General features: G+C 40.9%; 1 protein-coding gene across 7 annotated transcripts in view; it reads left to right on the forward strand.

Annotated features, from left to right (window-relative positions):
* Positions 1 to 27,924, forward strand: part of SMARCA2 (SWI/SNF related BAF chromatin remodeling complex subunit ATPase 2) — a 118,584-nt gene that overhangs the window by 3,626 nt on the left and 87,034 nt on the right. For 5 of the 7 annotated variants that reach the window (XM_074570862.1, XM_074570857.1, XM_074570860.1 and 2 more), the window contains exons 2-3: positions 6,343 to 6,603; positions 16,929 to 17,052. In XM_074570862.1, the coding sequence (XP_074426963.1) occupies positions 6,379 to 6,603; positions 16,929 to 17,052 (349 nt within the window). In that variant the 5' untranslated portion in view covers positions 6,343 to 6,378. Of the gene's footprint in view, positions 1 to 6,342; positions 6,604 to 15,109; positions 15,247 to 16,928; positions 17,053 to 27,924 lie in introns of those variants that run through there. The other 2 variants (XM_074570863.1, XM_074570864.1) reach the window with 2 other exon arrangements.

Genomic DNA, 27,924 nt, shown 5'->3' on the forward strand with positions numbered 1-27,924 from the left:
AGAACATTTTTGCAAATTACTCATTAAAATGCCTATACTATTTTTTTGTATTTTGTGCTGCAGTTGAAGTTCTCTATGTGTAAAGAGTGTTTCCTGGACCTCCACCTCTTTTGAACTTTGTTTAGTTTTTTATTTGTTTGATCCTTTAGTGAAGTAGTAAACACAACGTTATGACATAAAGATCAGTTGTCATGAAAATGGCAACAGCGTTATGACATAAAGATAATGCCATAAAGATCACTTGTCATGGCAATGGCAGCAGAGAAAAGCTTATGCTTTATTTGCAAGATAAAATAAGAAAGGATGAATAAGAGAAAGAAGTAAGGCTTGCTCAAACACAGCTTTGGTAGTTTGCAAATATAGCAGAATAAGAAGGCTAATACAGAAAATTGTTTTATTTGTTTCTGACACTTGTGAAGTCGTAACTTCTTAGGCATAAACATTTTCCTGTTTGTCTCCACTTGTTAGAGAATATTTCCTGCAGGGTTTGAGCACACAGGGCCTTTGGGAAAAATGTTAAAAATAAATTTGTTGTTATTGAAACAATACCTTTTTCATGTCTTCACTGACATTTTACTGTAAGTAACTTGTATTTAAAACAAACTTCTCCCTTCTTCCTTCCCTTCCACTCTGTTTAAGTAAAGACAAGGCCTGTCAGTAATATAGCAAATTCCTTTCCTTCTGCAACCTCTCATTATGGCTTTGGTTTTTCAGAATCTAATGTGAAGATGTTGTTCAGTAACTGTGATTAATACCCGTAGTAAAGGTCGCGGTATGGAAACTTAATCCTTAACCAGTCAGTGCTGTCATGAGTCAGTTTTCTATGCTCAAAACATACAGTGGAGTCTACGTATGTAGCAAACATGGACTTGGTCTTGGGCATTGTCTGCTGTGGCTGTGGGGTTAAAAGGCAGTTAAACTTCCAACTGGAGCTGTCTGCCCTCCTGTTTCCCTGAAGGCGAGTGCCTTCTGGTGCAAAGCCATCAGAAACGTATATCTGTGCTGTAGCCTCTTTGAAAAGTGTGGCAGCGTTGCTTAGGCTAACTTCTTTGAACTCTGACTTGTGGTGATGCCTTCTGACTGACTGTAGTACATTCAACCCTCAGCTGTTAGCCAGTCGTTTTTGATTTTAGTTTTTCCTGAGAGAGTAAGTTAGAGTGGTTGAGAAGTTGCTTTATGAAAAACTGAAACAGCTACACAGTAGGAATACAAATTTCTACAAGAATATTTGTAAGGGGTTGAAGGTGGGGGATATTACGACTATCACGCTAAAGTAAACAGTCCCTGCACGTGGCGACAATGAAGTTTCTGGTGTAAGCACACCACCCATTCTGCTAGCGCTGCTGGGGTGCATGCAGACAGTCTTTGGTAGACAGACAAGCGGCTAAAGCAGAGTCCAGAGGTTTTTGTCCCTGGCCTGAGTGTCTGGACATGCAATTATGGTGTAGCATTTCTCATTCTGTGGTTTGTATTTTAAACTGCAAATTCCCTTTCAGAAGGTTTTGAAGTTGTATACATGAGTATGCAAAGGCAGAGTCTCTCAGCAGTTAGTGTGTTTGGCTTCTCTTATGTGAACTGAATAACTCTGCTTTATGTTAGATGAAGATTTGACTCTTCTGCTTACTGATTTTTTGTTGTTTCATGTAAACCTGTTCATTGATTGAATCATTGTCTAATGAAATGGCAATAGTTAAATCCTGATAAATGTTAATGTACAGTGTCCTGTGGGGTAGGACAATACAGAACTCTGATTTGCTTCTAAGTATTGTAAGTTATTTGGTTTAATTATGACGAGCTGCTGTCATTATTAATCAGTTCTTAAACTTTGAACATCTTCATTTGATTATGGTTAGCATATTAAGCAAATACTTGACAGTATCATTTCATGTTTCATGTAGTTTAATAAAGATAACTCCTTTAGCCGGTAGTGTATCACAATTTCACAGTATATCTTTACAAAGCCGCTTGTGAATCATGACTTCAGTTGGAGATGTGTGGGGAGAAGTAGACTGTAATTATTTTTCTCTGAAGGCAAAGTTACAGTCTGCTTTGCAGCGTGTATGTGGCTGTTGCGTGGGTCCACATTTCCTTTTCTTCAGATGTAAGTGGTGCAATTTTCCTTACTTTCCACTACCTATCCAAGGCAGGGGATCTGGCCAAAACATCCTGGCTGAAGTTCAGCTTTGGTTGACTAAGTCATGGAAAGGAAGAAGTTATTTTGGATGGTGTAGGGAAACAGCTAGAATTATAAATACTTATTGCTCCATCTGTTCTTAGACTCGGTGTGTGCCCTGTGTCAAAGCAGTCTATAATCTCTGGATCTTTTTGGGTGTCCAGCTGGTCTTGAATTCCAAAGTAATGCATGTGGTTTGTTACCTGCTGTGTTTCAGTTTTGGATCTACTAATATTGCATATTCTTTGTGTGAAGGAAATCCATGCCTTTGTTACCTTTGGAAGTTTATATATGTAGGAAGTTTATACCAAAATATATTTAATGTGCTTGGATGTTGTGGGTCCTGAAACATTGAGCTGACGGAGACACTATTGTACAATAAATTAGCTACATGCACAAAACCTGGTGCATAGAAAGTTACCTTGACAATAACAGATTTTTTTCCTCTCTGTCTCAATTCTGGTGTGTCCAGCAGAGGTGGTGAGATTCTCTGAAACCACAGGAAGAACTGCGTGATTCATCACAACTAATTCAATCCCCACTAGTTTCGTTTGGCGCTGTTCACAAAAGAGATTTGGTGATGTTGATGTAAATAAACCCAAGAAGTGATGAGGGATTACAGTTCAAGAAGAGATATGTCTTACTTGAAGTCATGTGAATAACAGTACTCTCATGAGGGTTTTGAGGAAATTTTAAGATTGGACACTTGAGAAACAATTAGACAGTATGTAATGCATTTGAGAATCAGGGCCAGTAGTCTTACAATTTGTGACAATGAGATGGAAATTTTTTTTTTTTCATTTTATTAAAGTCCTTATAATCCGTTAGAAGCATTTACTCCCCCCACCACCACCACTTTGTGATTCTAACAGGCACTACTCATTAAAAAGCAGTCCAAACAAATGGGTCAGCGCTGGCTTTAGCAAGGAATTGGCTTCATTTTGCTTATTTCATTATAGCCACCAGAATTTACCAAAACTAGTACCAATGTTATCTGGATGGAGCGTGGCCACTATTGTACCTGTTGTCTCTTTGTAGATTTCTGCTTTGACTTTAATGAGACTTTTATAAGGGCCTAGAGGAATTAGTTGTCTAGCTCGTACTGAATTTTAATGAGAGCAGGGTGCCTAATTTCTGTGGGCTTTTTATACAATCTCAGTCTTAGTAAATATAAATGGAGCTATTTTTGAAACATGTTAAATCATAAGCTCTTTAGCAGTTCTGTTATGTGAACAGATCCTTAGTTGGGAGGGCCATGTATAATGTGTTCTGCTTTGTGGCTGTGGCTGTTTTTTTAATTTTGTGGATTCCTATCGCCAGAGAAAATTGCTTTGTCTCTTTATGTCCATGAGTATCTTTGGAGAGGATTTACTACTTGCATTCAGGCAGTATTTTCCCAGATTTTATGTTCCCCCGATACAGATCTTACAAATTAATTTTTTTCCCCATAGAAGTATGTTCTTTGACATGCAGAAATCTCTAAATACAAATCTGTTTAAGACAATTCACAATTATGTAAGATTGTGTGAGTTTGTCTGCTCATAAAGATAATGGAAGGACTTGATCTGGTGTAAGGGGTGCAACATTCCCCTCTGGTAGTTACTGTTTTTTACAGGTTACGCACTTGCTAGCCGATTAAACAGAATTTTAAATTTTCCAAATTTGGGTACAGGACATGTTTAATGTATATGTAAATGACAGTGTAGCTCGTGGAGCTGAGTCTGGAGCCATTTAATTTTTATAAGAACTACAAGTTCAATTTGAAATAGAGGTGAATAGAGGAGGAGATTTTGTTACTCATTTTAATGCATAGGTGTAGGTAGAAGTCTTCTGTGAAGTAGGGTATTTTGGGATCCTGTATACTGATAGTAGTTTTGTAATTGATCGCGTTGTCATTCTGTATACATTTTTCTGGATAGTGGTGGTGCTGGGTTTTGCCTTGTTAAATGGACTGAATTTGGCTTACAATGTGCAGAGACAGTCAACTGTGAGAGCGTCAGTCTTATGCTTTGTAACCTAATGATTGACTGATATAAAAACTCTTTGTTGTGTGGAAATGTCTGTTGTCCTTTATACAGCCAAACTGTGAGCCTCTTGTAGGAAGCTATGGCATGGTGTATGCAGTTGTGAACATTTGATAACTTGATTCCTTTTGTGGTAATGTCATGGGGTTATAGGGGACTAATTAGTGACTGTAGTGTTTTGTTTTGAACACAGAAGCTTCACAGGCGTCTCCCTGTTTCACCTTGCAAGGAAATAGGTTCCCAAGGTAGCTTATTTCAGGTCAGGGTGTTTTATTTTAAATGAGTTAAAACTTCGTTCTAATTTGTTGCCTTTAGTCAGAAGAGAGTAGTAGCTACTAAAACATAACAAAAAGGAGTTTATAAGTAAAAGCTATTAAGTAGATTTTGATCCTGACAAAACAATTAAGTAATTGTGGGTAAGTGAAAATGGTCTTGATACAGTAGCATTTTATCTTCTGTGTGGGTTCTCATAAGTAAAGACTTTCTTATAAAAGAAGAAAGATGATCAGTTCTGTAAGCTCTGAATTGCTATCAGTACTGATTGCTATCAGTAAGCACCAATCCACTTTTTCTCCGACATGTCTTGCAGATGGGTCTCCTTTCTGCTGTGTTGGGAACCTTGGGAGGGTACTTAGGTGTCTGTTTCTAAATTTGATTACAAGCCAGGGTGTTTGCAATGTTACAGTATGGCTTTATATAAGCAGTGTCATGACAGGGTTGTACCACTTATGTTAGAAAGTAATTACTGCTAAATATGGATAGTGACAAACCCAGATGTGGAAGATGAAACACACTTCCGTGATAAATTCTGTAAGGAGAGAGGCTGGGGCAGGGAGTCATCTGAGGCCGTGTAGTGTACCATTACATTGTAATTACCTTGTAATGTACCAAATTAGAATGCTTTTTAATAAGACACATTTTTCATTGTATTGGCTTTATTATTAGGGGACAAGTAATCATGGGCAGGTAACCTTACTATAAAACTACACCCAAAACAAATAAAGAGAACAGGCTAAGCCCATCTAACAGTCAGCTGCTGCTGAAAGTGGTGATCCTACTTGCTTCCTTGTGCTGGCACTGGGACTCATCTGTCCTTCCAGAAAGTCAGTTCAGTAACCTGAATCACTAGATGGTTTAGTGGTGGTTTGTTTGTTTGTTTGTTTTAATATAGGATTGCTTTTCTGCTGGTGTAATTACTCAAATAACGAGATCACTGTGTGATCAAATGCATGAAAATGCTGCTGTTGGGAGTGGGGAATGCCAGGAAACACGACTGATCTTGTTGGCAGCAGCTAACTATCAGTTTTGTAAAAATATGGCAGCTGTGCCACTGCATTACAATACTCTGACATTAGTAAACAAAAAGTTCCCAATCTTAGCCATTAATAAAAGTTCTCAGAAAACTGGAGAATGTTTCAAACCTGTAGCCTGCATCAATTTGCTCTAGTAAGAACACAGAAATAAAAATATAGTAATAGTTGGTTTTTCAGCCTGTAAAAGCCTGTCATTTGTTCTTGGGGCACTTACTGTTTTGTAAGCCACTTGAGCTGCACTTTCCTGGTTTGTGACATTGACAGAACCCCTCAAGTGTATTATAACTCTTCAGTCCAAAGTAATTGTCTTTTCTGTTGTCTATTTTGTTTGACATTATGATTGCATACAGATATAACCAGAGAGGTCCTACACTACTATCTAAGTTTTTTTAAAAAGTCAGAAAATAGTTTTAATAATCCTTTTAATACTTGTTTTGCTGCATTACCATGAATTTTATAAGTATGAATTTCATCACAGTCATGTCTGTTTAGGAGATTTTTGAACACGTGTTCAGAAAGCGTTCATACCAGCATTGTCTCTGGCAGATAGTTCTCTTAGCATACTGGTTGCTTTGTTCTCTGAGTAACATATGAACATCCAGAAACTGACTGAACTATCAGGATCCTTATGCTTCTAGTAGGCTTTTAGAAGGATGGTCAAACTAATGTGCAACATTAAGGATAATTTAAGCATTTTCTGCTGATGACAGCTTGCGTGTGTATGTGTGCGTGTGTGTGTAACGACTGCCAGTAGGTTTTATTACATTTTTTCAATGCCCTTAATGTCATACAGAAATTCTGGTTTTGTTTTTGTTTTGTTTTGTTTTATTAGAGCTATTCTGCTAATTGAAAAGGAGACAGAAAATAGATGTCCACGCCTACAGAGCCTGGCGCCATGCCTCATCCTGGTCCTTCCCCTGGACCAGGACCTTCACCTGGACCGATTCTAGGACCTAGCCCAGGACCAGGGCCATCTCCTGGCTCAGTTCACAGCATGATGGGGCCAAGTCCTGGTCCGCCCAGTGTCCCGCATCCAATGCCGACAATGGGGGCTACTGATTATCAACAAGAAGGCATGCACCAAATGCATAAGGTAATAGTTTATTACAAGTGAACCTTTTTTTTCCTAGAGTTCTCTCCACTGATTAAAAAGACTACTTAGCACTAGGTTTAGACCTGCATAACTACTATGACATCACATGTCATCTCCAAAACCTCAGCTTCCCTCCTGCTTCTGTCTTTATTTCTAAAGATGATGCATATATCAGATTAAACATAGTTTCTTTGTACTTAGCAGACTACTTTGAACTATAGAGTTAGTAGTTTGCATATCTTCATTTGTAAACTGTACTTTTCAGTAAGATAGATATTACTAGGGGAAAAAAATTGAATTATAGTGTTAAAGCCTTATGGTAGACCATTCTAAACATCTTTTTTTTTCTTTTTCTTTTTTTTTCCTTCTTATCTGTTTGGACTTACCTTGCATTTTTCTTGCGTTCTCTTTAGTTTTGCATGATTTTTTTTTAAAAAGAAATATTTTTAACAGTTAAAGGGCTTGTGCTTATGAATTTGTTTACTCCTCTGTGTTGATGAAAAAAGTGGTTTCCAGGTTATTTTATAAAGGCTCCATCTACAACTATGTAGTGTAGAACATGTGAATAATTGGACTTCAGTGGTTGTGTCGTCATACGCTTAAAATGACATGTGTGCTTACACTATCATGAAGGTCTGTTGCTTTGAGGAAATATTTGCTTGTATGGAGTTTTGTTTATGAGAACACTCTCTTTATGTATTGTAATTTTTATTTGGTTATGTACCACAGATTTAGAGTTTAGGATAATTTCAATTTCACTGATGTTCTATTCTCAGAAATATGCAGTAACAGCTTACAGAGCCAAGATATTGAAAACATTTGGTCATTAGTGTTGATTCCACTTCAGATTGTTATATGCACATAGAAAAAAAATTACAGTAAAGATTTAGTTTTAAAGTAATATATTTTATTCTTCCGTATGAATTGGCAACTTGTTCATGTTGCCGTTTCCACATACGGGTCAGTTTCATTCATTAAAACTGTTAAAACAGTGTCTAGTCAGTAAAGACATGACACTGCCATCTTTTGCATGAGGAACTGTATCATTAAAATTTCTAACAGCACAAAGACAGCTGAAGTGAAGGAGTCCATGATTCAGCTGCCCGTTTGTACTGAACTGTTGTAATTTCTGAGAGGTCAGTACATTCAGTAACCAAAACTGAAACTTGCATTTGAAACTTGAAGCATGTAATTTAGCTATTAGCCAGATTAGACATTTATAATCATTATTTCCTTGTTTGTGGGGTCAGTTACAGCCCAAGTGTCTAGTACTCTGGTGAATGCCCTAGGCTTCATAGACAGCCAGGGTTTTTACATTCTTCGGTTCTCTGGTTTCTTTCTGTTTTTAAGAGATTCTGTACCTGCAGAAGAAGAGGGCTGCACCAGGAGTTTTCCATTAGAACGCCTGAATGCTCCATACATTATGTTTTTAACTGCTATATCGTGTTTTCACATTGTTGTGTTCTCCAGACATTTGATGCTATGTTAGTATTAGAAACAAAACAAAAAATGTCATCCCACAGAGTTCTTTCAGAGACTTCAGGAGCATCTCGGAAGTTCTGTGAGCCAGAGTAGAAATTCCCCCATTGAGGTGGCATTGAAATGTTTTGAAAAATGCACCATGAATGTGAAGAGTCTGGATAGCTAATTCAAAGATGACCACTCAGTATAATTGTAATTTCTTTTTTCTGTACCTTGATTCTGATAATGGAACAAAGGCTGTAATTTCACAAGTCTTTATTTTAGTAGCAGCAGCCTTGCTGTCCTCTAGTTTGCCAAGTCACAAGTTCCAGCATGCGTTTGTGTATGTGTGACTAAGCTAGGTCTGTTGAACTGATCCAGTTGGAAAAAAAAATCTTGGTTTATTTTTCAGTCTAGATCAATTTTCTGGTCTGTTTTCCTGTGTAACCCCAGAAATAGTGTATTGTGACAGCTGAGGGAAGGCTCTTTTTAAGAAATGCTGTGGAAGGGTACCTCTAGACTATTTTGCAAATATTACTTGAGTGTTGTTCCGTGTAATTAAAAAACTGGCCAGCCACCTGCAGTTTGACCAAGTAAACGTTTTCTTTCTGCTTAGTGTTATGTAAAGTAGTTTGACTTTCAAGTCGTGATGTAATATAACCCTTTATTTTTTTTCCTAATTATATGCAGTAAAAGTGAGAGATTGCACAAGAAGTGTCCCAGTTATGCAATTGCTTGTGGGGTACACATCCCATGTATACAATGGGATGTGGTTCTTACTTTTAAAATTCACAAACTAAGTAGTGAAACACCTTCATTATGTTAGATGTTTGTCTGTCTTAAAAAGAATAATATAATACATTAAAAAAAAAATCCAAAGTATCTAACAATAGAGAAAACACTGATGGATGCAAATTAATATTAATAAATCATAATTCCTAAAATATGTAGTAACCAGAAAACCCTTCCACAGGAATATTTATTATTGATTTGCATAACGCAGTTTTGACAGAAACAATAATTAGTTGTCTTTCTTGCTACTTTTCATAAGTAATCTTTAGACTATCAATCAAATTGCCAGGGGAATACTTCCAAATTTTACTGAAGTACATCTTGGATGCAAGACAGCTACATTTATGGAGAAATAATGGGAAGTCTGTCATGTGGGACTGCTAAATGGACAAACCGTAACAGCTTCAGAGAGTCTCATAAGGTGAAAATACTGGGAAGCTCTGAAGGTATTAAAGGAAAGCATTATTGTTGCCCTAATCTTACTTTTCCTCAGCATCCATATATGAGCTCCTGTGGAGGCAGAACATGGGGTTAGATTGTTTAGTCTGAACTGTATGCTCTTATGCACCAGCTGGGACACATGATTTTAACTGCTCAACTCTTAGTTATGGCAATAGTATATCTATTTAATTTGCATGGTTCTCACTTGAGGGATGGGAAGAGTATTGTGAGCCCTTGGTTTATTTTCTTTTCCATTTAATTGTAACTTGATCCATAGTCACTTCTTTTGTGAATTTGTAATGGGGTGTACTGTGGATGATTCCTGGCTGTGGAAAAATTATTATGATGTCATGGACAATATTACTGCTTTTGGTGACTGATAGAAAAAGTGAGTGATAGAAAAAAATCTTTTCCCACAGAAATGGTATTTTTTACTAAATATATTATTTGTTCACTAAGGTGTTCCATTAAAACAGAAGGCAAATGGCTTCCCATTTCAAAACAGGTCTGTGCACATTAGGCATTTGAGAATCTTAAAATTTTGTCATGGTCCTGGAAGTAATGCCTTTTTATTCAGCATTCTTCTTTTTTATTTCTCTATTTCTGTTGTATGTGTTTACCTTAGTGGAAAAAGAGGAAAGCATTGTTGTCAGCCTTGAGAAATCAGCAGAGACCTTGTGTAAAATGATGGTTTTAGTGATTTATAAGGCATTAACAAAATTGTTGGCCAAGTTCCTACTGCAAGGACAACCACAGTCAGTCTGCTTGTCCATCACTAATGCATTCAGTTATGCTATGCAGTTATGTGACAATACATTATTGTTTGGTCTATGTAATTTTTTTTAGTATAGAGGAAGCATACTGTAGAAGAAACCTAGTTTGATACGCAGTCTCCGATTTCAAGGCAGATGTTTTGTTTGTTTGTTTGTTTTAAGAAAGGGAAGGAAACAAAACAAGACACCATAATCTGGGGGTTTACCTGGAAATAGGTCAAACTGTGATGCAATGTTGTCTTTGAGTAGACTTTAGTAACTAAATTGAGAGTAAAAGCATTGTAGGCAAAATGTTGCCTATGCGTTAGGCATTATGTAAAGTCTATAAGTGTGCCAAGTCTGTAGGTGTGGGCTTGCATACAGTTGAAGCTCATCCCTCATTGTGTTTTCTGGAAGCAGTGTTTATATATCTGGCCTGTTCTGTGTTTCTTCTTACTTAATGGGGACCAATGAAAATAATAATGTGTACTCAAAGGTGAATATATCTCAACTTCCTGTTTCCCTTCTGTTCTGTCATATCAAAAGAATTTTTAAAAAGTGTCCCAACATGGTAGTAGTGCTTTATTAGTAGTACAGGTTACATTTTTCATGCCAACAATGTCGTTGTGGAAGATATCTTTAACAATTTGTACAGGACTGAAGAATTTACAGAAATTGCATTGTATGTAAGATCTTTTCTGTAGTTTTTAGGCTGTTACATAGATGTAAAGTTATCATCTAACTCTGTAGTTACACAGTGATTCAAAGAGGTTATGAAAAAGAACTATTTTTCAGTTCTTTTACTCATCTGATGAATTGTCTCCCCTGTTTTACAGGATTTGTCCATAGACGACAGAGGTGCTTTTAGGTGAAAAATATTCTTGGAAATACAAGTCTCTTTGCATGAATTAGCAGTACGGTGATAGCTAAAACTAATTTTGTCTTCAAAGAGTTTTATGCCATCTTCATCTTTTATAGCTTTGCTTGTAAAAAACTCATTAATGAGGTCTACCTTTCCTAATATATTTCTAATGAATTTCACTTTCAGTTTTTTCAGAGCATAATTTCTGCAAACATACAGAAGCAAACCCTGTTCTTGCTATATTTAGGCTCCCTTCCATTAGACTTGAAGCATTTCAGTTTCCTACAGGTTTTTGTTTGTTTGTTTGTTTTTTCCCTTATCTTACAAAAACCTGTTCTTTTGATCAGCTCTTTCCTTCACTTGATGTTTTCTTTTATGGTCATGTCTTTACCTTTCTGTTCCTGTTTGATTTTTTTGAATTCTCATTTTGAAAGGCCACTTACTTGTTTTCCTCTTCAGTGCTGCTCTTTGTTAATCATAGAATCGTAGAATCTTCATGGTTGGAAAGGACCTTTGAGATCATCGAGTCCAACCATGCACACACAAAAAACCCCAAACCCCTACAATCTCTGCCACTAGAGCATGCCCTGAAGTGCCACATCTAGACGTTTCTTAAATACCTCTAGGGATGGTGACTCAACCACCTCCCTGGCCAGGCTGTTCCAGTGCCTGACCACTCTTTCAGTGAAGTAACTCTTCCTAATATCCAATCTAAACCTCCCCTGCTGCAGCTTCAGACCATTTGCTCTGGTCCTGTCATTATTCACCTGGGAGAAGAGGCCAACACTCACCTCTCTCCAGCCTCCTTTCAGGTAGTTGTAGAGGGCAAGGAGGTCTCCCCTCAGCCTCCTCTTCTCCAAGCTAAACATGCCCAGCTCCCTCAGCCTCTCCTCGTATGACCTGGTCTCCAGACCCCTCACCAGCCTGGTAGCTCTCCTCCGGACACGCTCCAGCACCTCAGTGTCCCTCTTGTACAGAGGGGCCCAGAACTGAACATAGTACTCGAGGTGAGGCTTCACCAGTGCCAAGTACAGAGGCACGATCACTTCCCTGCTCCCGCTGGCCACGTTATTCCTGAGACAAGCCAGAATGCTGTTAGCCTTCTTGGCCACCTGAGCACACTGCTGGCTCACGTTAAGCTGGCCGTCCACCAGCACCCCCAGGTCCTTTTCTGCCGGGCAGCTTTCCAGCCACTCTGCCCCAAGCCTGTAGCGCTGCTTGGGGTTGTTGTGACCGAAATGCAGGACCCGGCACTTGGCCTTATTAAACCTCATACCGTTGGCCTTGGCCCATCGATCCAGCCTGTCCAGGTCCCTCTGTAGAGCCTTCCCACCCTCAAGCAGATCAACACTCCCACCTAGCTTGGTGTCATCTGCAAACTTAATGAGGGTGCACTCACTCCCCTCATCGAGATCATCGATAAAGATTTTAAACAAAACTGGCCCCAAAACTGAGCCCTGAGGGACACCACTGGTGACCAGCCGCCAAGAGGATTTCACCCCATTAATCACAACTCTCTGGGCACGGCCATCCAGCCAGTTTTTAACCCAGCGAAGAGTACGCTTGTCTATGCCATGATTCACCAGCTTCTCCAGGAGAATGCTGTGGGGGATGGTGTCAAAGGCCTTACCGAAGTCCAGATAGACAACGTGCACAGCCTTCCCTGCATCCAGAAGGCGGGTCATATGGTCATAGAAAGAGATCAGGTTGATTAAGCAGGACCTCCGCTTCCTAAACCCATGCTGGCTGGCCCTGATCCCTTGGCTGCCCTGCACTTGCCGTGAGAGCTCACGCAAGATGATCCTCTCCATGATCTTTCCTGGTACCGAGGTCAGGCTGACAGGCCTGTAGTTCCCCGGATCCTCCTTCCGACCCTTCTTGTAGATGGGCGTCACATTAGCCACCCTCCAGTCATCTGGTACCTGCCCTGTTGACCAAGATTGTTGATAAATGATGGAGAGAGGCTTGGTGAGCTCTCCCACCAGCTCCCTGAGTACTCTTGGGTGAATCCCATCCATCCCCATAGACTTATGTACGTCTAGGTGCAGAAGCAGATCATTGACTACTTCCTCCTGGATTATGGGTGCGTTGTTCTGCCCTCCATCCTTATCTTCCAGCTCAGGAGGTTGAGCACCCTGGGGATAGCTGGTCTGTCTATTGAAGACAGAGGCAAAGAAGGCATTCAGTATCTCAGCCTTCTCCTCGTCCTTGGTTGCAACTTTCCCCCCCACATCCAGTAAGGGATGGAGATTCTCCCTGGCTTTCTTTTTGTTGATGTTTTTGTAAAAGCTTTTTTTGTTGTCCTTAATGTTAGTGGCCAAGTTGAGCTCCAGCTGGGCTTTTGCCTTCCTAATTTTCTCTCTGTATAACCTAACGAGATCTCTGTACTCCTCCTGAGTTGCCTGTCCCTTCTTCCAAAGGTGGTAAACCCTCCTTTTATTCCTAAGTCCCATGCGAAGTTCCTTATTCATCCAGACTGGCCATTTTCCCCACCCTTTAGACTTGGGACACTTGGGGACAGCCTGCTCTTGGGCCTTTGAGATTTCCTTCTTGAAGAGTGTCCAGCCTTCCTGGACCCCTTTGCCCTTCAGGGCTATCTCCCAAGGGACCCTCTCAACCAATGTCCTGAACAAGCCAAAGTCCGCCCTTCAGAAGTCCAAGGTGGAGGTTTTGCTAACCCCCCTCCTTACATCGCTATGAATTGAAAACTTGACTATTTCATGATCACTAAACCCAAGATGACTTTCAGCCACCACATGTCCCCCTAGTCCTTTTCTGTTTGTGAACAGTAGGTCTAGCAAGGCACTTCCCCTGGTAGGCTCACCTGCCAGTTGTGTCAGGAAGTTATCTTCCATGCACTCGAGGAACCTCCTAGCCTGCCTGCTCTCTGCTGTATTGTATTTCCAGCAGATACCTGGCAGGTTGAAGTCCCCAACCAGAACAAGGGCTGGTGATTGTGAGACTTCAGCCAGCCCCTTATAGAATACTTCATTCGTCTCCTCATCCTGGTTGGGTGGTCTATGGCATACTCCCAGCACAAGATCTCACTCAATTGCCTTCCCCTTCATCCTTACCTATAAACACTCGACTTTATCATCACTGGAATCTAGCTCTATACAATCAAAACATTCCCTAATGTACAGAGCCACGCCCCCACCTCTCCTCCCTTGGCTATCCTTTCTGAAGAGCTTATAGCCATTCATCACAGCATTCCAGTCATGACAGTCATCCCACCACGTTTCCATGATGGTGACTACATCATAGCTGTCCTGCTGCACAATGTCTTCCACCTCATCCCATTTGCTGCCCATGCTATGTGCATTCGTGTAGATGCACTTGAGCTAGGCTACCGATTTCACCCCCATCCTTGGCCCTTTATCCCTGGGCTTATTACTAGTGGGCCTGGTTTTATCCCGTTCCCGCTTCATTTCTAGTTTAAAGCCCTGTCCATGAGCCTTGCTAACTCTTGGCCTAGTACCCTTTTCCCCTTCTGGGATAGGGTTTTCCCATTCTTAGCAAGCAGGCCCAGTGTCCTGCAGGTCAAACTATGATCAGAGAACCCAAAGCCCTGCTCGTAGCACCAATTTTGGAGCCAGGTGTTGACCTGTCCGATTTTCTTGTTCACCCATTCGTCAGTCCCCGAAACTGGAAGGGCAGAGGAGAACAGATTTGTGCTCCCAAACCCTTGACAAGCCGTCCCAAGGCCCTGAAATCTTTCTTCATTGCCCTCAGACTTCTACTCTCCAGCCCATCACTGTCTGCCTGTAAGATCAAAAGAGGGTAATAATCTGAGGGCCGTATCAGGCCAGGGAGCTTCCTGGTTATATCCTTAACACGGGCCCCAGGGAGGCAGCAGACCTCCCTGTGGGAAGGGTCCGGCCTGCATATGGGACCCTCAGTTCCCCTTAGAATGGACACCCCTATGACTGTTGCCCTCCTCCTGCTCTTCACAGAAGCAGTCTTAATGCCAGGTATTTTCCACACCTTCATTATGCTGGTACTTCTGATGCCCTGGGTATGTGTGCTGTGTCCTGTCTTAGCCCCATCTGAGCTGCCTGCATTCACAGAGGTTTCATGGTTGCCACTCATTAGTGCAGTGACACTCATCCTTGCAGTCATATCACAGATGCGTCCAGCTAGAGTCCTCCATTCTGGGAATCAGATCGAATTTCCTGCACAGCCTCCTCCTCCTCTTGGCAGCTTTCAAGATTGACTCCTCAACATGTACCATGATAAAATAGGAATGGATCCGGCTTTACAGGTTTCAGTTTTTGTAGTATTCAGCTCCTGTGGGCAGAATGTGGATGAGCGTTCTCTTCTGCATTGGTTATCTTTGTAAGTAGGGGCGAAGGGAGAGGGAGGGATCTTCAGGCCTCAGAAAAGGGCATTAGGATTTACGTGGTTGGCACATTGGAACTATTTTTTAATGTGTCAGTCATTTATCTCTACATTTGTACTCCATATCCCAAGTTCTTGTAATAAGAAATAGCTTCTCGAGTAACAGGTATTTTTCTGATACAAATTCTTTCCACAAATGTTTTATACTGTTATGACAACTAAATGATTCGATGAAATATAAAAAATCCATTTTACTTGTCCTTTTCTATAACTTTTCTCCTTTTAACCCATAGTTTCTGATAGGAAAAATGATAGTGAAATCCTTCAAAAATGCTGATAAATAAAATAAACCCTGTGAGTTCAAAGATACTTTCAATCAAATCTATTTATTGCAATGGAAAGTGGAAAGTTTATATGAAGGGTTTAAAAATTAAAATTTAGAATTATTTTTTCCTTTGTAGAAAGGATGACCTATGTTTAGTTCTGCTTAAATTGATTCATGTGCAACAAATTGCTCAAAAAAAGGAAATGTGACAGTGTCTTTTTTTTTTCTTTGCCTTGATGTAGCTTCTTGCACACTCTTTTTGTTAACTGCCTGTATTTTCCACTGGAGTAGGTTTTCTTAACTGTCTTTTTAAAAAGAATTCTCCACAAATAGATGTGCATTTAGATTAAACATACCGCAAGGTCTCCAAGAGGGTAGGGTTTGCAAGAGCAGTATTTAGTGCCCATGCATGCATGTGTTACAGAGAGGGGCAGAGCGACATATTTCTGTAGAGAGAAGTAAGTGATGTCAGTTCCTTCCTAAGACAAAGTCTTGTGGTCCTCTAAGTTAGAAGTTACTGAGCACTATCTCTTCCCAAATCAGGGACCTGATGTAATTTTTCTTTCAGGTAAAACTTTATAATTTTCTTAAGACATCTTCCTTCTGATGTTACTTTTCTCCTATTTTCATATTCAGAGTCCTTCAGTTTCTATAATGGTGCCTTTTCCAGTGCCGTGCATGCCTTCAGCATATTTTTCTGACCCCAAGCTGTCTGCTCTTCACTCTCTGAAGCAAGCACTTGCCTTGTTTTGCATTTCAAGTACCACGGGAACTGTAGTTTTTGAGGAGTGAATGAGGTGACAGGAACTGTAGGGAGCACAAGTATTTGAGTAGAACCGTGTTTTCCCTTTTCTTGACTGCCTGTCCCTGGTTTTGCCTGCAAATAATAGGTTACCCCCTGCAATGTCATCTTTGTTTTTAAAGAGAAACAGTGTTTGGGACATTCCAGTATACCACTGACTGAAAGGGCAAAGTTTGGGCTAAATATAACTCGAGCCAAGCCACAGGCTGTGCTTTCATTATTTGGTGTGTGTTACACTGCTTTGTAATATGAGGCCAATATAGTTCATGTGTTTGTATTTGGACAGTTTGCCTCCCTGGCATTGCAAAAGAGTTCATAAGGAGATTAAAAAAAACAAAAAGGAAACAGGGAGCAAGCAGTCTAATGGTGCTCTGTGCTTCTCCAAATGTCTTGATTTCAGGGGTAAAGGTTCCCATTGCATTTATTTTGAGTAGCTGCAAAGAGACATTTTCACTCTTGATGTGCTTGTTTAGATTTTGAGTTAAAGTATGTTGGATTTTTATAGTGGATTTATATACTGTCTCTGTATAAATACTTACTTTGTTTTTACAGTCTATTGATGGCTTGCACGAAAAAGGAATGGTTGAAGATGTTCATTGTGGCTCCATGAAGAGTATGCGACCTCCTCACCCTGGAATGGGCCCACCTCAGAGTCCAATGGACCAGCATAGCCAAGGTTTATCCATACTGTTCATGCTGTATGATTTTGGGGGCCCTGTGTTCCACAGAGAGTCAGCAGTTACATGTAACAGATTTCCATTTCCTTTCAGCTTTGTTTGGAAAGGCTGAAGTGATATCACAGGGCAAGGTGAATAACTGAATCCCCTTGCCTTCTGAAGTGTCCATCTGTCACGTATTAGAAAAAAGCTAAGGTTCAGGTCTGTGGCTGAGGCAATTAATTGGCCTAAGTGTATCACAGATTTCAGTTCGCATCACTAAAAAAACGCCACCTAGTTCTTTCCTATCTTGTGTAGCTATTGTAAATGCATTAGAATATAATTTATTTTAATCCTGTGTGAAGGAATGATAAGAGGCAAGAACCCAGGAAAACCTGGAGATGCCTTCTTTGATATCTATAATGTTTGGTTAAGGGGTGGTCAAAGTATTTTCAAAATTTCTTATGGCAGAAAATATAAACTCTTTTTACCACATTGCTACATGCCTTCTTTGTGTCCTTTAGTTTGCAACATAAGAGGACATGCATTCTGTAAGCAATTCAGTATATTGGAGATTTAACTGGTAACACCTGCTAGTATTATTTAGTCCAGCAGTTAAGGCTTTGTATATTGCATATTACAGCAACATCTGAAGAATCCCAGCTGAAATTAGGGTCCTGGTTTGACACACTCTGTACAAATCTATTATGACATGGTACCTGTTTGATGTATTTACATGTTTATTACATAGGATAAGAAAAATTCTGGAAGGAGAAACAGGTAAAGATCAGCAGAATGACTCATCCTGAACTGCATTCTGACTTTTCAGTGGGCTGTGACTGAAACCCTAGTCTGTCATTTGTTAACTGAATCCCTGTCTGGGACCTTGAACATCAGAAAGTCTTGTTTTTCCATGTCAGCTTTCAATATCAGTTAAGTAAAATAAAACTGACTTTACAGGGAAAAATTCTCCATCAGTTAAACCTTTTCCACTGTTTTCAGTGACGTGTAAGCATGATCACCCAAGAGCAAGAATTTACCTGACTTCGCATTCTTTTGCTTTTAATGAACTTATTTCTTAAAATGAACAGGGCACATAGTCTGACGATGAAGATGGATCCAATTCAAACATAATGAGTGTAAAGTGCAAGACCATAAATTGGAAATGCTTTAAATACAAGTAGCTCCGAGTTGTTTTCTTCTTCCCTGTGCTGGCTGAGGTCAGACTTCCAGGTTGTGTTGCTCTGCAAAAAGCAGAAGCTGTGGCAGGCTAAAGACTACAGATCCTTGCTCTCTTTTTGGTGTATGTTAGCGACTGTTACAAGGTAAACAGAATACTGGAGTTCTAATGTAAGCAAACTTTTAAAATAAATGGTTAACCCCCCCCATCACATTCTAATATTTTAAATACTCTACTTGACATTATTGAGGAGTGTTTTAGCTTTCTTTGCCTCTGCATCAATTCTCCTTACACAATTGTCTGTTCACAAAAAATGTACATGGCATAGGTTTCCAACCATCCGATGCTTGCTTCCACCATTGTAAGCACGTTAACGCTTACCCGGACGTGTTTGAGGGAGTGTGATATAGTCCATTTGCCAAGCCTCCCCATACTTATATTGCAGCCATCGTCCCCCATACCACAAAGGTTTTAACCTTTTAGCTTGCTTGATTTCGGCGAATGTTTCACAATCTGACTATAGCCTGGAATATGCAGTCTCCAGAAACCCACAACACTTAAGAAGGCTTGTGTTTTCTTTTTGTTAGTAGGTGGGAACATAGATGTTATTTTGTTAATCACATCCATGGGGATCTGACAGCGCCCATCTTGCCATTTAATTTCTAAGAAGTGGATCTCTCATGCAGGTCCCTTGACCTTACCTCTTTTTATGGCAAAACCTGCTTTCAAAAGAATCTTGATTATTTTCTTACCTCTCTTGAAAACTTCTGCTGTATTACCTCACACAATGATGTCATCAATATACTGCAGATGTTCTGCAGCTTCACCCTGTTCCAGTGCAGTCTGGATCAGTCCATGGCAAATAGTAGGGCTGGGTTTCCACCCCTGGGGCAGTCAATTCCAGGTGTACTGGACACCCCTCCAGGTGAAAGCAAACTGTGGCCTGCACTCCGCTGCCAAGGGAATAGAGAAGAATGCATTAGCAATGTCAATTGTAGCATACCATTTGGCTGCCTTTGACTCCAGTTCATACTGCAGTTCTAGCATGTCCGGCACAGCAGCACTCAGTAGTGGTGTGACTTCATTCAGGCCACGATAGTCTACTGTTAGCCGCCAATCTCCATCAGACTTTCGCACTGGCCATATAGGGCTGTTAAAGGGTGAGCGAGTCTTGCTGATCACTCCTTGGGTCTCCAGCCGACGAATCAGGTTCTGGATGGGAACCAGGGAGTCTCGATTAGTGTGATACTGTCGCCGATGCACCATGGCAGTAGCAATTGGCACCTGCTGCTCTTTAACCTTCAGCAGTCCCACCACAGAAGGATCACCTGCAAGACCGGGTAAGGTAGACGGCTGTGTAATATCTTCAGTCTTTACAGCTGTTATACCAAAAGCCCATCGACACCCTTTTGGGTCTTTGAAATACCCTTTTTTGAGGTAGTCTATGAGAAGGATGCATGGAGCCTCTGGGCCAGTCACAATTGGGTGCTTCTCCCATTTATTCCCAGTTAGGCTCACTTTGACCTCCAAAACAGTCAGGTCTTGAGACCCACGTGTCACACCAGAAATAGTGACAGATTTTGCCCCTTTATGATTTGATGGCAATAGGGTACACTGTGCACCAGTGTCCACAAGGGCTGTATATTTTTGTGGGTCTGATGTGCCAGGCCATTGAATCCACACAGTCCAATAAACTCTGTTGTCCCTCTCCTCCTTCTGGCTGGAGGCAGTGCACTACTAATGTCTAATTAGTAGATGAGTTTCTGCCTGGACCGGAGAACTGCCCCCTGCGGACTGGAGCAGCAGTCCTCCTGGAATAATTTGTTCTTCTATCTGCGTTACCTTGCAACTCACTTACTCATGCCTGTAGGGCTGAGGTAGGCTTTTTATCCCACTTAATCATGTCTTCTCCATAGTCACAGAGGAAAAATCACAGGACATTTCGTAGTGTGTTCTGTTTCCTCTGAGTCAGTCTCATAGGAGGGGTTCTTCTCCTAATGGCTGCAATACGGGTCTGCGCAGGGGAAGAATAAGATCTCTCCTCCGTCCTAGATACTTTATCAAACAGTTTCTCCTTTTTCACAATCATTTTCTCAGTTTTATCAGTTAATCTTTCCACAGCTGCTACAGTGAGGGGACAAGAGAGACTGTCTTCATACTGTTGCATTCTACTAGCCACCTCATTTACATTTAGTGAATCATCATCAGCTCCTCCCCAAATCAGCATTGACAAGGTATGGGAATACATTGGTGGTGCACTCTGTACAAACTTTCGCAACATAGGTTGTCTACATGGCATTTTATCAGGATCTACGTTCACTTCCCAGTCACCATAAATCACCTCTTTCACAGCCATTTCTCTCAGGTACTTAATACCTTTCTCTATTCTGGTCCATTTAATCAGGTGGCATTCAATATCATCCTTAAAAGGATATCTGCCTTTTACAGCTGATACAAGTCGCCTCCAGAAACTGAGAGTCTGTGACTTTTTCCCAAGAGCTTTATCTATACCGCCCTCTCTGGTCAGGTTTCCTAACTGCCTAGCTTCACTACCAACTCCATGCTATCAGCCCCATTATCCCAGCATCGGAGCAACCAGGAGACCAGTGTCTTACCATCATTCCGGGTAAAATCCTTTCTCATATTTCGCAGATCCTTCATAGAGAAGGATTTAATGATCACCTCTGTATCTGATTCCTCCTCCTGGGCTGACACAGGAGCCTCTCCCCTATCATCTTTTGAAGAACTTTTTCCTCGATCTTCATCAGAAGAGTCCTCCCCCCTGCCATCTGGCTTTGCTTGGTCTTTATCACAAGGCACAGAGGAACTTACCGACCTCTTCTTTTTCCTTCTGGTCACCTTCTGGCACTGGTACTACACCTACTGCACCAAGATTTAAAGAGAAACCACCCCTGCACCTCATGCAGGAAAATCGACACCAAAAGCATGATTTTAGGAACACAAATGTCATTCATAGTACCCAAAGGAGATCCCTCTCCTGGCTCTGATGGTGACAATTTGACATAAGAAGTAAAGGTCGAAGTAAACAAGTCCATCATAAAATTCAAAGTGTAATTAGTGTAAGTAGTAACAGAATCCATTACGTAATGCCCAAGGTATGAAGGTAAAGAAGCTATACATTCAATCACAGCCTGGATCAGAATTAAAACCAGCAGGAAAATAGCACGTTTGAACCACTGCATACAGACAGAAAGAGCAAGCAAGCAATACAACACATAAGGCAAGCTAAGCATTGTTGTATCAATTAACTTTAAAGTAATCCCTACAAACAGACGATACAATAATCTGTTTAGCAATGACATGATGTGAGCTGTCTGTATCAATCTCTGAGTAAACTGGAATTCAAACTATTCAAACCATCTATCAGAACTCTGTTAGTGCCACAGTTGGGCCACAGTCGGGCCCCATGTTGGGCGCCAATAAATCTGTCATGATTTTGGCCGGATTGGCCAATCAGAACGACAGATGACCCTCCCCCTCCCCGTCTCTCCTCAGAGAGGAGAGGAAGAGACAAGGAGATTTACGGGTTTAGAAAAAGAACTAAACTACCTTAATGAAACTAGTAATAAATAAGAAAATAGTAAATAATAATAGAATAATAAAAATTAAAGAGGAAAAAAAAAGTATACAGTATATACAAAACCGTATCCAGCTCCCAGGATGACAGTCGCATCACCAGCAGACACAGGGAAAGTCCCAGACTGGAGTCAGCGATGGACAGGAGCTGAATTCTGGAACTAGCGTCAGGAATGCTTGGATTGGAATCAAAGGCAGATGAACAGACAGGGTCCTCCTCAGACGTCAGCCATTGAAGAAAGAGTGAGCCAGAGCAGCCTTGCCCCTTTGATCCCTCCGCTTTTATACTGAGCATGATGCATATGGGATGGAATACCCTGTTGGTCAGTTTTGGGTCACCTGTCCCGTCTGCTCCTCCCTGCAGGTGGGACCCCTCTACACTTCTCCACTTCCGACCCCCTAACAGGGCAAGCAGCGAAGTTAGCTGACCTTGATTATTATAGCAATAAGTATAAGCAGGACCCTCTATGCACACTGTTCCTTGATATAATCAGGTCTTATCACTCTGAGAGTGAACAGTTTCTGAACAATATGCTGTTAATTTCAGACTTTAGTCAGTTAGAAGAGGCCCAGCTAAAAAGTAAAATTACAAAACAGAAAATTGGTTCTGTATTACCTCAAACCAGGACAGATGTCTAATAGTTGAGCTTTCGTTGCAGTTATGTACAATTTTTAACAATATGCGTGTCAGATAGAAATTGCACCTCATCAGTTCTAGGTTTATTTTTTTCATGGCTTATTGTTACTAGGCCTCAAATTGAAGTAGATAAATATATGCGCTAATTAATGTTATTATTTTCAAACATTTGGTGGAAAGTAGCTGAAGAGTTCAAAATCCTATGGAATTGATGGCCCTAAACTTCTGCCACTTGAAAGTGTTTGAAAGCATAAGCTGAATGGCAATGTAACAGTTAAACATAATTTAGTCTAGCACTGGTTCTAGGTAAAATCAAAGAATGTTGTCTATCAATATGACCTTGTCTATTAATATAGGCCATTGAGAATAATTTTATGGAAAAATCATAGAATCAGTATGGTTTGGGTTGGAAGGGACCTCTAAAGGTCATCCAGACCAATCGCCCCTGCAATGAGCAGGGACATCTTCAACTAGATCAGGTTGCTCAGAGCCCCGTCCAGCCTGAGCTTGAATGTTTCCAGGGATGGGGCATTTACCACCTCTCTGGGCAACCGGTTGCAATGTTTCACCATCCTCATTGTAAAAAATGTCTTCATTATACCTGGTCTGAATCTACCCCCTTATCCTGTTGCTACAGGCCCTATTAAAAAGTCTCTGTCTTTCTTATTATAAATATTGAAAGGCTGCAATAAGGTCTCCTGGAAGACTTCTCTTCTCTGCTGCTAGCTTAGTCGGATTGTCACATTTTTATTGCAGTCGTACTGCAATAGGATGGTTTTCAGAATTCTGATATTAATTTCTATGGAAAAAATATTCTGAATTGGTACCCTTCTCCTCAACAGTTTCTCCTTTCCACTTTTGCTACCGAATTGGAGAAAGGGTAACATTCCTGACTGTTTCTGGTGACCGTTTTTCTTTTCTTGAACTTATGCACAATTATGTGCCTGTTTAGTCTGTATACCTTTCTTTTAATGCTAATAGGTTGAATGAGAGGAAAAGCTATTGCTCCAACTTCATTTTTAGCTGTTTAAACAGTAATCTTACTACACTTAACTGAATTTGAATTGTGTTGGAAAGTTCCTTCAGCCTCTGTGAATGAACAGTGATAAAAAACCCACCATTGATATCCAAAGTACAAAATTTACTGTAAATTGTTAAACTGCTAAGCAGAGTTATCAAGATTAAAATTATGTTTGTATTTGACTTCGTAAGAGGAATGGGGAGAAATTGTCAAAGACAAGCCAAATATTTATGTAAAATAAAATATTTTTTATTAGAAGGAATTCTTAAAAAGATAGAAATGGACTGAAACAAACAATTTCTGCGTTTTTCTAGAATTTGAAACAAATTAAATGCAGTTCCTGTGATCCAGCAGTGAAATACAGACCAATTCGAACAGTTTATGTGTCTTTGCTTGGTATTTGTAAGTGGAAACATAAGCACTGCAAGGATTTAAGGTTCTGGGACTTGGTCTATATATATTTTTTATTATCATGCAGTATTTATTGAACTTCTGATAAAGATACACCAATTAAGTTTAACTTGCAGAATTCGCCAAGTTACTGCAACTTCACAAACAACGTTCATTGTCCCCACTGTTCTTAAATTAGCTGCATTTCCTTTTCTGATTTTCTTCAGCCTTTTAAAGATGAGAAAAGATCTGTCACCTTTTCCACCTGCCTGCCGGCATAAGACCTCTCAACAGTTCATTTCTACAGTCCTGATTCTAAATAACTTGCACACTCTCTTTCTGTTTGTTGAGAGTTTCACAAGAACTGGTGTTAGCCTTGGCCGCACTACTGACAGGGAAACGTTACATTTTGCCTACCTTAAGAAAGTTTGTAGCCTCTGTCCTACATAAACATATTTTCCATTGTGTTCCAAGACATTATGCTTTCCTGCTGTGTTGTTATGGGCATGTACTTGATTCCTTTTTTTTTCTTAAAACTAACTTTTAATTGACGGTTGAAGTGATACTTAAATGAATTACACAACTAAATTTCTTCAGTCCTATCTGTATCTTCCTAATCCAAAAATTCTCTTAGAGTCACATTTTTGAGTAAAAGTATACCCATGCTATCAGTTTTAGCAGAAAGATTTGACATATACGATCCTCAGACACTTTAATCATTTCAGTCTTCTTAATTTTTACTGGGGAGTCAAGACCTCTGTAATATTCCAGTGTTTGGACAGGTAAAAGCTTGACCCCTTCTATCTAATATTTGTTACCAAGGTTTAGAATTCGTATATATTCTCCTCTGTTTAATTATAGCATTAAAAGTGAGAAAAAAAAATCTCTGTTTTTAGCTCTCTGTTTCTTGAGCTTTAAAACAGATGAGGAAGATGTTCTTTGCTTCTGTTAACTAAAGTGAAATTAAAAGGGATTAGAGCAGAAACTTTTCGTACAGTCTGCCCTCCAAAAATACTTGTGTTTGGTGAGGTGTTAACAACTAGGATTTCTTCCATTGTCAATACTGTAAAGAATGTACATTGTTTATAACATGTTGTCATGTATTTCTGTCAAACAAGTTGATACCAAAGTGGGATGAAACGAGTGTTGCTAATTATGCATACAGTTAAGGATGCGGTGCTTTTTAGCTGCTGAAAACTTGATAATGTAGCCTCTTCTCCGACCTGTTGAAGGTTTATGGAGAAGACAGAACCAGACTCTCCTCAGAGGTGCACAGCAAAAGCACAAAAAGTGATGGTCACAAGTTATGTAACTAAAATTCTGATGGGACTTAAGGGAAAGAAGATTCATCATGAGATTGATTAAGAATCACCATTGTAGGAGGTTTTCAGAACTCACCTAGATAAGACGTGGAGAGACCTCATAAAGTTTTAAAGTTACCACAGCTTTAAAAGATGGGTTGGACTGTTTGGCTTCCCTTTCCTGGTGTTGGATGTCTTCTGCTCTGTATATTTTGCAGAACTAATTGTTATTCTTTGCCAGCTGTTGTGGTTTGGCCTCAGACGGCAACAAAGAACCACATGCCGCTCCCTTGAGCTTCCCCAATACAGGGAAGAATCGGAAGAAAAATGCAAAACTCGTGGGTTGAGACAAAGGCAGTTTAACAGAACAGCAAAGGGAACAAGAAAACAGCGACAATAACATGGATAGAGGAATATACAAACATGATTATGGAACCACCGCTCACCGCCGCTAACCGACCGGACCTGGGACGCCCCTGCCCTCTCCAAGTGACGACTTCCTGCTCCTTCCCTCCCCACTTCTGGCAGCTCAGAGTGGGCATAGCTCACATGGGATGGAATACCTGTGTCCCTGCCGGAACCTGGAGAGAATTAACCCTATCTCCACCGGAACCAGGACATTATCCACCCCTTACTCTATACCATCTATGCCATGCCCTGATCTTACAGGTTCCAATGAATTGCCACCACGTTCCCCTGTCTTATATAATGTATATATATACACACATATATATTCATACAGATATAATGCCCTTAGTCTATGGGCCATCCCTCTAAAATATCTGTTGAGTTAATTTAATCCATGGCTTTGGGCTCCATCTGTTAGAACAGTCTCTCGGGGTAGCTGAGATAGTGTATTTTCGGAGCTTGCGGCTGGTGTAGCCGGTGCAGCTCGTGCCCAGAGTCTATGGGCTGAAGATGTAGATCTCAAGGAAGTTGCTGGGCGCCAGCTGCTGAGGTCAGTTCTGATCCCATCACCGCTGTGCTTTACTCAGTTTTTCATCAAAGCCCATCTGTCCTTAATTTGGGTGATTCTTCCTGTAGTACAACTGATAGCAATTATAGTAATGAGGACATACAGTGATAGTGTTACTTAGCAATTAACATCATACAATTTGATTCATTGGCTGTTCTCGCCCAAAATCAGATCCCCATGAGGTACACACCAGACTTCCCCATGTTTCTGTATCACGCGCCAGTTGCACCCAGGTCCTTAGGCAAAAGCAATCCCACGGATGGGTTTGCCTTTGCCTGAGGCAGGACTAACCCAGACTGTCTTCCCTAACATACGTACACTACGGGGACTTTATGCCCTTCTACGGTACGTGGAAGTTTTGATTGGGTAGGGCCAGCTCAATTGTTAGATCCCCTGGTGTTAACTATCCAGGTAGCCTTTGCTAAATGTGTATCCCAGTATTTTAAAGTCCCACTACCCATTGCTCTCAGTATAGTTTTTAACAGTCCATTGTATCGTTCTATCTTGATACAGAGGGCTTACAATTAGACTGTAGTCTGGGATATGCATCCTCCAAAACCCCACAATGCCTAAGAAAGCTTGTGTTTCCTTTTTACTAGTTGGTGGAGACATAGCTGCTATTTTGTTGATCACATCCATTGGAATCCGATGGCGTCCATCTTGCCATTTTGTTCCTAAAAACTGGATCTCCTGCGCAAGGTCCCTTGACTTTACTTCATTTTATGACAAAACCAGCTTTCAGAGGGATCCGAACTATTTTACTGACTCTCAAAAACTTTTTCTGCTCTGTTGCCCCATACGATGATGTCATCAATGTACTGCAGATGTTCTGGAGCTTCACCCTGTTCCAGTGCAGTCTGGGTCAGTCCATGGCAAATGGTGGGGCTGGGTTTCCACCCCTGGGGCAGTTGATTCCCGGTCTACTGGACACACCTCCAAGTGAAAGCAAACTGTGGCCTGCACTCTGCTGCCAAAGGGATTGAGAAGAATACATTAGCTATATCAGTTGTGGCATACCACTTGGCTGCCTTGGACTCCAGTTCGTACTGGAGTTCTAGCATGTCCAGCAGAGCAGCACTCAGCGGTGGCGTGACTTCATTCAGGCCATGGTAGTCTACAGTTAGCCTCCACTCTCCATTAGATTTTCGCACCGGCCATATGGGACTGTTAAAGGGTGAGCGAGTCTTGCTGATCACTCCTTGAACCTCTAGTTGACGAATCAGCTTATGGATGGGAATCAGAGTGTCTCGGTTAGTGTGATATTGGCACCCATGCATCGTTGTGGTAGCAATCGGCACCTGTTGTTCTTCAAGCCTCAACAACCCCACAACAGAAGGGTCGTCCGAGAGACCAGGCAAGGTTGACAACTGTTTAACTCCCTCCATCTCCAAGGCAGCTATGCCAAAGGCCCAGCGGTACCCTTTTGGGTCCTTCAAATACCCTCTCTTGAGGTAATCTATACCAAGGATGCATGGAGCCTCTGGGCCAGTCACAATGGGATGTTTTTGCCACTCATTCCCAGTTAGGCTCACTTCCGCCTCCAGTACAGTCAACTGTTGGGATCCCCCTGTTGCCCCAGAAATACAAATGGGTTCTGACCCTCTGTAGCTTGGTGGTATTAGGGTACACTGTGCACCCGTGTCCACTAGAGCCTTATACTCCTGTGGGTCTGATGTGCCAGGCCATTGAATCCACACTGTCCAATAAACCCAGTTGTCCCTTTCCTCCACCTGGCCGGAGGCAGGGCCCCCCTAATACTGGTCATAGTATCCGTTACTCACTTCTTGCAG

Source organism: Larus michahellis, chromosome Z (assembly GCF_964199755.1).
Source record: "Larus michahellis chromosome Z, bLarMic1.1, whole genome shotgun sequence".
In the NCBI taxonomy this organism is placed as follows: domain Eukaryota; kingdom Metazoa; phylum Chordata; class Aves; order Charadriiformes; family Laridae; genus Larus; species Larus michahellis.